We start from the raw sequence: 12,897 nt of genomic DNA, 5'->3' as shown, positions 1-12,897 counted from the left end.
TTTCTCCCAGACAACAAGCCGTAGACAACACTGGTTTGGATCGTTTCTCCCAGACAACAAGCCGTAGACAACACTGGTTTGGATCGTTTCTCCCAGACAACAAGCCGTAGATAACACTGGTTTGGATCGTTTCTCCCAGACAACAAGCCGTAGACAACACTGGTTTGGATCGTTTCTCCCAGACAACAAGCCGTAGACAACACTGGTTTGGATCGTTTCTCCCAGACAACAAGCCGTAGACAACACTGGTTTGGATCGTTTCTCCCAGACAACAAGCCGTAGACAACACTGGTTTGGATCGTTTCTCCCAGACAACAAGCCGTAGATAACACTGGTTTAGATCGTTTCTCCCAGACAACAAGCCGTAGACAACACTGGTTTGGATCGTTTCTCCCAGACAACAAGCCGTAGACAACACTGGTTTGGATCGTTTCTCCCAGACAACAAGCCGTAGACAACACTGGTTTGGATCGTTTCTCCCAGACAACACTGGTTTGGATCGTTTCTCCCAGACAACAAGCCGTAGACAACACTGGTTTGGATCGTTTCTCCCAGACAACAAGCCGTAGACAACACTGGTTTGGATCGTTTCTCCCAGACAACAAGCCGTAGACAACACTGGTTTGGATCGTTTCTCCCAGACAACACTGGTTTGGATCGTTTCTCCCAGACAACAAGCCGTAGACAACACTGGTTTGGATCGTTTCTCCCAGACAACAAGCCGTAGACAACACTGGTTTGGATCGTTTCTCCCAGACAACAAGCCGTAGACAACACTGGTTTGGATCGTTTCTCCCAGACAACAAGCCGTAGATAACACTGGTTTGGATCGTTTCTCCCCGACAACAAGCCGTAGACAACACTGGTTTGGATCGTTTCTCCCAGACAACAAGCCGTAGACGACACTGGTTTGGATCGTTTCTCCCAGACAACAAGCCGTAGACAACACTGGTTTGGATCGTTTCTCCCAGACAACAAGCCGTAGACAACACTGGTTTGGATCGTTTCTCCCACACAACAAGCCGTAGACAACACTGGTTTGGATCGTTTCTCCCAGACAACAAGCCGTAGACAACACTGGTTTGGATCGTTTCTCCCAGACAACAAGCCGTAGACAACACTGGTTTGGATCGTTTCTCCCAGACAACAAGCCGTAGACGACACTGGTTTGGATCGTTTCTCCCAGACAACAAGCCGTAGACAACACTGGTTTGGATCGTTTTTTCCCTCGACGTCACATTTCAACCTAGAAGAGATATGTAGCCTGGTTCCAGGTATATTTGTGCTGTCTTGACAACGCCTATAACATAGCCAATTCAAAATCTTGACCTTGAAGCCAGTTCCACTGCTGATTGCCTCTAAATCAAGGACCGATTTAGACCTGGGGCTACCAGGTGGATGCAATTAATTATCAGGTGGGAACATAAAACCAGCAGTATTATGGACCTCCGGGCTCGGATTTCAATACCCCTGCCCAATGGTCAATGCCAAGACAGCACAAACAGATCGGGAACCAGGCTGTCAAATACGGGTAATGGTGGTTAGTACCAGCATTAGTCTAGAAAATACACTGTATCTATTTATAAACAACAACAAATAAACAAAACAAATTCAACCATTCAAAATGTCATATTTCTAAAATCCAATCTATAATATGTAGATATATACAATTCCCACAGTATTATGCGATACAAAACACATTCTTCAAAAAGTGAAGAGTAAATTGATTAAGGGGGTTGGAAGAACAGAATCTTGTTAGACTAAGAGCCGTTTGGGTTATTAGAATACATTGCTGCTGCAAAAAAAATATTTACATTTATTTTATTTTTTTGAAATAATAAACACGTAAAAAGATCTAGTTGAGACGGATTTGGGTAAATCCTAACTTCCATTAAAGGGATGCTGCAGGATTTGGGCAAATCCTAACTTCCATTAAAGGGATGCTGCAGGATTTGGGCAAATCCTAACTTCCATTAAAGGGATGCTGCAGGATTTGGGCAAATCCTAACTTCCATTAAAGGGATGCTGCAGGATTTGGGCAAATCCTAACTTCCATTAAAGGGATGCTGCAGGATTTGGGCAAATCCTAACTTCCATTAAAGGGATGCTGCAGGATTTGGGCAAATCCTAACTTCCATTAAAGGGATGCTGCAGGATTTGGGCAAATCCTAACTTCCATTAAAGGGATGCTGCAGGATTTGGGCAAAACCTAACTTCCATTAAAGGGATGCTGCAGGATTTGGGCAAATCCTAACTTCCATTAAAGGGATGCTGCAGGATTTGGGCAAATCCTCACTTCCATTAAAGGGATGCTGCAGGATTTGGGCAAATCCTAACTTCCATTAAAGGGATGCTGCAGGATTTGGGCATATCCTAACTTCCATTAAAGGGATGCTGCAGGATTTGGGCAAATCCTAACTTCCATTAAAGGGATGCTGCAGGATTTGGGCAAATCCTAACTTCCATTAAAGGGATGCTGCAGGATTTTGGCAATGAAGCCCTTTATCTACTTCGCCAGAGTCAGATGAACTTGTGGATACCATTGTTATGCCCCTGATGGCAGTTTGAAGAAAGTAGCTAACTAGCTCTAGCGCAATTGCATGCTAGCAGATAACATAGACTTCCAGGCATTGCGCTAACGCTAGTTAGCATTGGCTCGCGAAACTATCTGTACATTTCTTCATACTAGATGCAGAGACATACAAATTGAATGAAATATCCCTTTAAGTCACATTGTCACTCAACATCAATGCATGATTAACTGAAAATATGACATAAGGGAAAGTTTGTATTCGCCCCCATTGTGTGTTGAAATAGATTATTCATTGTGAGCAGGAGGGATTTGAACCAATAACCTTGTGCTTTAGACTAGAGCTGCTACTAGAGTCCAGGAGGGTTTTGAACCAACAACCTCCTGTACAGACCTGCTACTAGAGAGTCCAGATGTTAGCAGGAGGGTTTTGAACCAGTAACCTCCTGTACAGACCTGCTACTAGAGAGTCCAGATGTTAGCAGGAGGGTTTTGAACCAGTAACCTCCTGTACAGACCTGCTACTAGAGAGTCCAGATATGACCCAACACTGTAAAAAGTAACCAGAGGACACACAGGGGCATAGAGGCGGAGGAGCCTGACAACAACCTGTTGTAATTGGCTCTGCCGTGGGCGTGGCCTCTCTCGTAGTTGTGGCGGTGAGGCCGTACGGTGATGTAACCATTAATAACACGGACCAGCGGAGGAGGAGGGGATTCGACTGTGGTGCTGAGAGACAAGAGAGACAAGAGGATTGCATGTTAGATTAATATTGGATAGTAATCAGTGTGTTATGTCCTGTGGGTTGAGAGATGAGGGCACACATTCCCTGCCAACACATGGTCTCAGACTCTCCCTTGAAATAAATATGAAGTCATCTCAATATGACTTTCCTAAACAAAACAGCCACACTGTTGTATGTTCTATCAACAGAACCTGTCACTCACAGAGGATCTGTTCTACGTTGTTCCTAGTTGAACTGTTTCTACATGATCCCTAACATTCTGTTCGTAGTTGAACTGTTTCTACATGATCCCTAACATTGATTCTGTTCCTAGTTGAACTGTTTCTACATGATCCCTAACATTCTGTTCCTAGTTGAACTGTTTCTACATGATCCCTAACATTGATTCTGTTCCTAGTTGAACTGTTTCTACATGATCCCTAACATTGATTCTGTTCCTAGTTGAACTGTTTCTACATGATCCCTAACATTGATTATGTTCCTAGTTGAACTGTTTCTACATGATCCCTAACATGGATACTGTTCCTAGTTGAAAGGTAGACTCAGCAATATGACGTAGATGCAAAAAAGTAAAGTAAACATCATAGTGGGTACATTTCCGCAACAACTAATAGCGTTGATGCGTGAGGCTCAATCTTCTTCCCTGTTTTGGTGTCCTGGCTACCTCGCTGTAACAGTGTGAAGTGAACCCGTGCACATGTGCAGATACTCTGTGTGACCGTGTGAGAGCGAAGTCTTGCATCTCATTCATCTCAATATCTGTGGTGCTGCACACCGAGTAAACCTTTAACTGCTAATACCACATGAAGATGCCAAACAGAGATCTCCAGAACTCTAGAACCTTTAACTGTTTTCAGGATTGTGGACTCCTGTCAGGTAGTGGACTGTTGTGTTGTCAGGTAGTGGACTGTTGTCAGGTAGTGGACTGTTGTCAGGTAGTGGACTGTTGTCAGGTAGTGGACTGTTGTCAGGTAGTGGACTGTTGTCAGGTAGTGGACTGTTGTCAGGTAGTGGACTCCTGTCAGGTAGTGGACTGTTGTGTTGTCAGGTAGTGGACTGTTGTCAGGTAGTGGACTGTTGTCAGGTAGTGGACTGTTGTCAGGTAGTGGACTATTGTCAGGTAGTGGACTGTTGTCAGGTAGTGGACTGTTGTCAGGTAGTGGACTGTTGTCAGGTAGTGGACTGTTGTCAGGTAGTGGACTCCTGTCAGGTAGTGGACTGTTGTGTTGTCAGGTAGTGGACTGTTGTCAGGTAGTGGACTGTTGTCAGGTAGTGGACTGTTGTCAGGTAGTGGACTGTTGTCAGGTAGTGGACTGTTGTCAGGTAGTGGACTCCTGTCAGATAGTGGACTGTTGTCAGGTAGTGGACTGTTGTCAGGTAGTGGACTGTTATGTTGTCAGGTAGTGGACTGTTGTCAGGTAGTGGACTGTTGTCAGGTAGTAGACTGTTGTGTTGTCAGGTAGTGGACTGTTGTGTTGTCAGGTAGTGGACTGTTGTGTTGTCAGGTAGTGGACTGTTGTCAGGTAGTGGACTGTTGTCAGGTAGTGGACTGTTGTCAGGTAGTGGACTGTTGTCAGGTAGTGGACTGTTGTGTTGTCAGGTAGTGGACTGTTGTCAGGTAGTGGACTGTTGTCAGGTAGTGGACTGTTGTCAGGTAGTGGACTCCTGTCAGGTAGTGGACTGTTGTGTTGTCAGGTAGTGGACTGTTATGTTGTCAGGTAGTGGACTGTTGTCAGGTAGTGGACTGTTGTCAGGTAGTGGACTGTTGTCAGGTAGTGGACTGTTGTCAGGTAGTGGACTGTTGTCAGGTAGTGGACTGTTGTCAGGTAGTGGACTGTTGTCAGATAGTGGACTGTTGTCAGGTAGTGGACTGTTGTCAGGTAGTGGACTGTTGTCAGGTAGTGGACTGTTGTCAGGTAGTGGACTGTTGTCAGGTAGTGGACTGTTGTCAGGTAGTGGACTCCTGTCAGGTAGTGGACTGTTGTGTTGTCAGGTAGTGGACTGTTGTCAGGTAGTGGACTGTTGTCAGGTAGTGGACTGTTGTCAGGTAGTGGACTGTTGTCAGGTAGTGGACTCCTGTCAGATAGTGGACTGTTGTCAGGTTGTGGACTCCTGTCAGATAGTGGACTGTTGTCAGGTAGTGGAATGCTGTCAGGTAGTGGACTGTTGTCAGGTAGTGGACTGTTGTCAGGTAGTGGACTGTTGTCAGGTAGTGGACTCCTGTCAGGTAGTGGACTGTTGTCAGATAGTGGACTGTTGTCAGGTAGTGGACTGTTGTCAGGTAGTGGACTGTTGTCAGGTAGTGGAATGCTGTCAGGTAGTGGACTGTTGTCAGGTAGTGGACTGTTGTCAGGTTGTGGACTCCTGTCAGATAGTGGACTGTTGTCAGGTAGTGGAATGCTGTCAGGTAGTGGACTGTTGTCAGGTAGTGGACTGTTGTCAGGTAGTGGACTGTTGTCAGGTAGTGGACTCCTGTCAGGTAGTGGACTGTTGTCAGATAGTGGACTGTTGTCAGGTAGTGGACTGTTGTCAGGTAGTGGACTGTTGTCAGGTAGTGGAATGCTGTCAGGTAGTGGACTGTTGTCAGGTAGTGGACTGTTGTCAGGTAGTGGACTGTTGTCAGGTAGTGGACTGTTGTCAGGTAGTGGACTGTTGTCAGGTAGTGGACTGTTGTCAGATAGTGGACTGTAGGTGTGGGATTCAATGCGTGTCCACATTCAGTTGCGAACCCTCCGCCTGGGACCTCATTGGTAAATTAAACTCTAGCAGGTTTACACTTTATAGCTGACAATCTTTCTTATAAGAACATAATTTAGATGTGTTCAAATTAACATTAGATAACTGGTCCAGCCACTTGGTAGCTTTCCCAAAAGTGAACGATGTATAATATATACTCTATATATAAAAGTATGTGGACACCCCTTCAAATTAGTGGATTCAGCTTTTTCCAGCCACACCCCCGTTGCTGACCGGTGTATAAAAATGTGCACACTGCCATGCAACCTCCATAGACAAAAATTGGTAGTAAAATGGCCCTTACTGAAGAGCTCAATGACTTTCAACGTGGGACCGCCATAGGATACCACCTTTCCAACAAGTCAGTTTGTAAAATTTCTGCCCTGATAGAGCTGCCACGGTCAACTAGTAAGTGCTGTTATTGTGAAGTGGAAACGTCTAGGAGCAACAACGGCTCAGCGGTGGGCTACACAAACTCACCGAACGGGACCGCCGAGTGTTAAAGCGCGTAGCGTGTAAAAATCTGTCCCCAGGTTACAACACTCACTACCAAGTTCCAAACTGCCTCTGGAAGCAACAACGTCAGCACAGGAACTGTTCGTCGGGAGCTTCATGAAATGGGTTTTCAGGATCGAGAAGCCGCACACAAGCCTAAGATCACAATGCTCAATGCCAAGTGGTGTAAAGCTCGCCCCCATTGGACTCTGGAGCAGTGGAAACACGCTCTCTGGAGTGATGAATCACGCTTCACCATCTGGCAGTCCGACGGAGGAATCTGGGTTTGGGGGATGCCAGGAGAACGCTACCTGCCCCAATGCATAGTGCCAACTGTAAAGTTTGGTGGAGGAGGAATAATGTTTTTCATTGTTCGGGCTAGGCCCCTTAGTTCTAGTGAAGGTAAATCTTAACGCTACAGCATACAATGACATTCTGGACGATTCTGTGCTTCCAACTTTGTGGCAACAGTTTGAAGAAGGCCCTTTTCTGTTTCAGGATGACAATGCCCCTGTGCACAAAGCGATGTCCATACAGAAATGGTTTGTCGGGATCGGTGTGGAAGAACTTAACTGGCCTGCACAGAATCCTGACCTCAACCCCATCAAACACCTTCGGGATGAATTGGAACGCAGACTGCGAGCCAGGCCTAATGGCCCAACATCAGTGTCCAACCTCACTAATGCTCTTGTGGCTGAACGGAAGCAAGTCCCCGCAGCAATGTTCCAACATCTAGTGGAAAGCCTTCCCAGCAGAGTGGAGGCTGTTATAGCAGCAATGTTCCATCATCTAGTGGAAAGCCTTCCAGAAGAGTGGAGGCTATTATAGCAGCAATGTTCCAACATCTAGTGGAAAGCCTTCCCAGCAGAGTGGAGGCTGTTATAGCAGCAATGTTCCATCATCTAGTGGAAAGCCTTCCCAGAAGAGTGGAGGCTGTTGTAGCAGTAATGTTCCAACATCTAGCGGAAAGCCTTCCCAGAAGAGTGGAGGCTGTTATAGCAGCAATGTTCCAACATCTAGTGGAAAGCCTTCCCAGAAGAGTGGAGGCTGTTATAGCAGCAATGTTCCAACATCTAATGGAAAGCCTTCCCAGAAGAGTGGAGGCTGTTATAGCAGCAATGTTCCAACATCTGGTGGAAAGCCTTCCCAGAAGAGTGGAGGCTGTTATAGCAGCAATGTTCCATCATCTAGTGGAAAGCCTTCCCAGAAGAGTGGAGGCTGTTATAGCAGCAATGTTCCAACATCTAGTGGAAAGCCTTCCCAGAAGAGTGGAGGCTGTTATAGCAGCAACGTTCCAACATCTAGTGGAAAGCCTTCCCAGAAGAGTAGAGGCTGTTATAGCAGCAATGTTCCAACATCTAGTGGAAAGCCTTCCCAGAAGAGTGGAGGCTGTTATAGCAGCAATGTTCCAACATCTAGTGGAAAGCCTTCCCTGAAGAGTGGAGGCTGTTATAGCAGCAATGTTCCATCATCTAGTGGAAAGCCTTCCCAGAAGAGTGGAGGCTGTTACAGCAGCAATGTTCCAACATCTAGTGGAAAGCCTTCCCAGAAGAGTGGAGGCTGTTATAGCAGCAATGTTCCAACATCTAGTGGAAAGCCTTCCCTGAAGAGTGGAGGCTGTTATAGCAGCAATGTTCCATCATCTAGTGGAAAGCCTTCCCAGTAGAGTGGAGGCTGTTACAGCAGCAATGTTCCAACATCTAGTGGAAAGCCTTGCCAGAAGAGTGGAGGCTGTTATAGCAGCAACGTTCCAACATCTAGTGGAAAGCCTTCCCAGAAGAGTGGAGGCTGTTATAGCAGCAACGTTCCAACATCTAGTGGAAAGCCTTCCCAGAAGAGTGGAGGCTGTAATAGCAGCAATGTTCCAACATCTAGTGGAAAGCCTTCCCAGAAGAGTGGAGGCTGTTACAGCAGCAATGTTCCAACATCTAGTGGAAAGCCTTCCCAGAAGAGTGGAGGCTGTTATAACAGCAATGTTCCAACATCTAGTGGAAAGCCTTCCCAGAAGAGTGGAGGCTGTTACAGCAGCAATGTTCCAACATCTAGTGGAAAGCCTTCCCAGAAGAGTGGAGGCTGTTATAGCAGCAATGTTCCAACATCTAGTGAAAAGCCTTCCCAGAAGAGTGGAGGCTGTTATAGCAGCAATGTTCCAACATCTAGTGAAAAGCCTTCCCAGACGAGTGGAGGCTGTTACAGCAGCAATGTTCCAACATCTAGTGGAAAGCCTTCCCAGAAGAGTGGAGGCTGTTATAACAGCAATGTTCCAACATCTAGTGGAAAGCCTTCCCAGAAGAGTGGAGGCTGTTATAGCAGCAACGTTCCAACATCTAGTGGAAAGCCTTCCCAGAAGAGTGGAGGCTGTTATAGCAGCAACGTTCCAACATCTAGTGGAAAGCCTTCCCAGAAGAGTGGAGGCTGTTATAGCAGCAACGTTCCAACATCTAGTGGAAAGCCTTCCCAGAAGAGTGGAGGCTGTTATAGCAGCAATGTTCCAACATCTAGTGGAAAGCCTTCCCAAAAGAGTGGAGGCTGTTACAGCAGCAATGTTCCAACATCTAGTGGAAAGCCTTCCAGAAGAGTGGAGGCTGTTATAGCAGCAATGTTCCAACATCTAGTGGAAAGCCTTCCCAGAAGAGTGGAGGCTGTTACAGCAGCAATGTTCCAACATCTAGTGGAAAGCCTTCCCAGAAGAGTGGAGGCTGTTACAGCAGCAATGTTCCAACATCTAGTGGAAAGCCTTCCCAGAAGAGTAGAAGCTGTTATAGCGGCAATGTTCCAACATCTAGTGGAAAGCCTTCCCAGAAGAGTGGAGGCTGTTACAGCAGCAATGTTGCAACATCTAGTGGAAAGCCTTCCCAGAAGAGTGGAGGCTGTTATAGCAGCAATGTTCCAACATCTAGTGGAAAGCCTTCCCAGAAGAGTGGAGGCTGTTACAGCAGCAATGTTCCAACATCTAGTGGAAAGCCTTCCCAGAAGAGTGGAGGCTGTTACAGCAGCAATGTTCCAACATCTAGTGGAAAGCCTTCCCAGAAGAGTGGAGGCTGTTACAGCAGCAATGTTCCAACATCTAGTGGAAAGCCTTCCCAGAAGAGTGGAGGCTGTTATAGCAGCAATGTTCCAACATCTAGTGGAAAGCCTTCCCAGAAGAGTGGAGGCTGTTATAGCAGCAATGTTCCAACATCTAGTGGAAAGCCTTCCCAGAAGAGTGGAGGCTGTTACAGCAGCAATGTTCCAACATCTAGTGGAAAGCCTTCCCAGAAGAGTGGAGGCTGTTACAGCAGCAATGTTCCAACATCTAGTGGAAAGCCTTCCCAGAAGAGTGGAGGCTGTTATAGCAGCAATGTTCCAACATCTAGTGGAAAGCCTTCCCAGAAGAGTGGAGGCTGTTATAGCAGCAATGTTCCAACATCTAGTGGAAAGCCTTCCCAGAAGAGTGGAGGCTGTTATAGCAGCAATGTTCCAACATCTAGTGGAAAGCCTTCCCAGAAGAGTAGAGGCTGTTATAGCAGCAAAGGGGGGACCAACTCCATATTAATACCATGATTTTGGAATGAGATGTTCAACGAGTAGTTGTCCACATACTTTCGGTAATGTAGTGTATATAGGATACCTGTCAATCACTGAGATTAATTATTTGCGTTGCTGGCGTCATTAAAAACTGTTAATCTGCTGGTTTTAGTTTTATTGTAGTTTATGTGTTCGAGGGCCTATACACGAGACCAATTTGACCATATTTACACGCCCAGTCTCATTACTTTGCGTGAATGATATATCTCAATTTTAAACAATGCGAAATTGGAACCCACAATCATTTGTTTGGCTTCTGTCTATTCTGTGGCCGCATGAAATAGCGAACATAACGTGAATTCAGCGATTCCAGTTGTTTATTTCATATTTTTTTCTGATGAATCAGTATCGTCCGTTACTGAGGTTAGACCAGTCTGTACTCTACGGTTTAGCGATGTGTTGAATAGATTACACAATCCGGACATGAGCGAGTACTCAGCTAGTTATCGACACTGACTGACTCACCGGTATTTGCGCTAAAATCTATGGCCAATCCATAGCAGCGCCCACCAGGCGAAATGGCTTGAAAAGAGTGTGTCCTCTCTAATGTAGCCATGCCTGTTAGAACCAGGAACTGGGGATGGGCTGACTGGGTCTCAGCCAATCACAACAAACAGACCGGTTCCTCTGCCTGCTGTCATTGGTTGAGAGAAAAGCCAACCCAGTAACTAACCCCCATTAGTAAAGAAAATAAAAAATATACAGAAATTCTAACAATCTAATTAAATTCATTATACAAATGTTAAATTGAAGTTGTAATTGCCACATATTTCAACTTGAAAGGAAAGGACTGAACCCTAGTAAAATGGTGAATGTCAGCAGGCCTGTGATGACTAGGGAGCATTCCAAATGGAAACATAATTCCTAAATAGTGCACCAGGGCCCATAGGACACTGGTCTAAAGTAGTACACTATATAGGGAATAGGGTGCCTTTTCAGACTCACTTTGGACTGACCAGAGGTCCAAGTTACCCAGCATATTTAATCAGTCTGGAACTCTTTTCATCACCGGGCATATGCTTGTACTTAGTAATATTTCCTTCTCATTGATTGGTCTTGGCAACAGCAGGTAGCTTTCTTGGATACAACCTATGCCTGTTCCTTTTAGAAAGGTACATTCACAATAAGTATCCATTTTATTCTGTTTTGGTACAAACTGCCATATGTTTAGAGAAACTCTGCAGGCTACCGTTCCTGGATCAAAGTCCAGAATATTAATAAAAACATTTTCCAGACCTTCAGTAGACTACATGTGTCTAGAAACATCAGGAGGTTTTCATTTCAGGACTGGGATTGTCTATGGCTCTGTCCCCATACCCTTTATAGTGACAAGGGTCTATGGCTCTGTCCCCATACCCTTTATAGTGACCAGGGCCCATAGGGAATAGGGTGCACTACTGTTGACCAGGGCCTATAGGGAATAGGGTGCACTACTGTTGACCAGGGCCTATAGGGAATAGGGTGCACTACTGTTGACCAGGGCCTATAGGGAATAGGGTGCACTACTGTTGACCAGGGTCTATAGGGAATAGGGTGCACTACTGTTGACCAGGGCCTATAGGGAATAGGGTGCACTACTGTTGACCAGGGTCAATAGGGAATAGGGTGCACTACTGTTGACCAGGGCCTATAGGGAATAGGGTGCACTACTGTTGGCCAGGGTCTATAGGGAATAGGGTGCACTACTGTTGACCAGGGCCTATAGGGAATAGGGTGCACTACTGTTGACCAGGGCCTATAGGGAATAGGGTGCACTACTGTTGACCAGGGCCTATAGGGAATAGGGTGCACTACTGTTGACCAGGGTCTATAGGGAATAGGGTGCACTACTGTTGACCAGGGTCTATAGGTAATAGGGGGCACTACTGTTGACCAGGGTCTATAGGTAATAGGGGGCACTACTGTTGACCAGGGCCCAGAGGGAATAGGGTGCACTACTGTTGACCAGGGTCTATAGGTAATAGGGGGCACTACTGTTGACCAGGGCCCAGAGGGAATAGGGTGCACTACTGTTGACCAGGGTCTATAGGTAATAGGGGGCACTACTGTTGACCAGGGCCCAGAGGGAATAGGGTGCACTACTGTTGACCAGGGTCTATAGGTAATAGGGGGCACTACTGTTGACCAGGGCCCAGAGGGAATAGGGTGCACTACTGTTGACCAGGGTCTATAGGGAATAGGGTGCACTACTGTTGATCAGGGCCCAGAGGGAATAGGGTGCACTACTGTTGACCAGGGTCTATAGGGAATAGGGTGCACTACTGTTGACCAGGGTCTATAGGGAATAGGGTGCACTACTGTTGATCAGGGCCCAGAGGGAATAGGGTGCACTACTGTTGACCAGGGTCTATAGGGAATAGGGTGCACTACTGTTGACCAGGGCCCAGAGGGAATAGGGTGCACTACTGTTGACCAGGGTCTATAGGGAATAGGGTGCACTACTGTTGACCAGGGCCCAGAGGGAATAGGGTGCACTACTGTTGACCAGGGTCTATAGGGAATAGGGTGCACTACTGTTGACCAGGGTCTATAGGGAATAGGGTGCACTCTGTTGACCAGGGTCTATAGGTAATAGGGGGCACTACTGTTGACCAGGGTCTATAGGTAATAGGGGGCACTACTGTTGACCAGGGCCCAGAGGGAATAGGGTGCACTACTGTTGACCAGGGCCCATAGGGAATAGGGTGCACTGCTGTTGACCAGGGCCCATAGGAAATAGGGTGCACTACTGTTTACAAGGGCCCAGAGGGAATAGGGTGCACTACTGTTGACCAGGGTCTATAGGGAATAGGGTGCACTACTGTTGACCAGGGCCTATAGGGAA

At 46.5% G+C, this 12,897-nt stretch overlaps 1 protein-coding gene across 1 annotated transcript in view; it reads right to left on the bottom strand.

Annotated features, from left to right (window-relative positions):
- Positions 1-1,144: 1,144 nt before the first annotated feature.
- The window catches only part of trabd2a (TraB domain containing 2A), a 135,461-nt gene continuing 123,708 nt past the window's right edge, over positions 1,145-12,897 (bottom strand). Inside the window, exon 7 of the mRNA XM_055944221.1 lies at positions 1,145-3,259. Within this exon, the coding sequence (XP_055800196.1) occupies positions 3,055-3,259 (205 nt within the window). The 3' untranslated portion in view covers positions 1,145-3,054. The remainder of the gene's footprint in view (positions 3,260-12,897) is intronic.

This window comes from Salvelinus fontinalis, chromosome 2 (genome assembly GCF_029448725.1).
Source record: "Salvelinus fontinalis isolate EN_2023a chromosome 2, ASM2944872v1, whole genome shotgun sequence".
Classification (NCBI taxonomy): domain Eukaryota; kingdom Metazoa; phylum Chordata; class Actinopteri; order Salmoniformes; family Salmonidae; genus Salvelinus; species Salvelinus fontinalis.
Note: the sequence above shows the minus strand (reverse complement) of the source record. Positions and strands in the feature narration are given on the sequence as shown.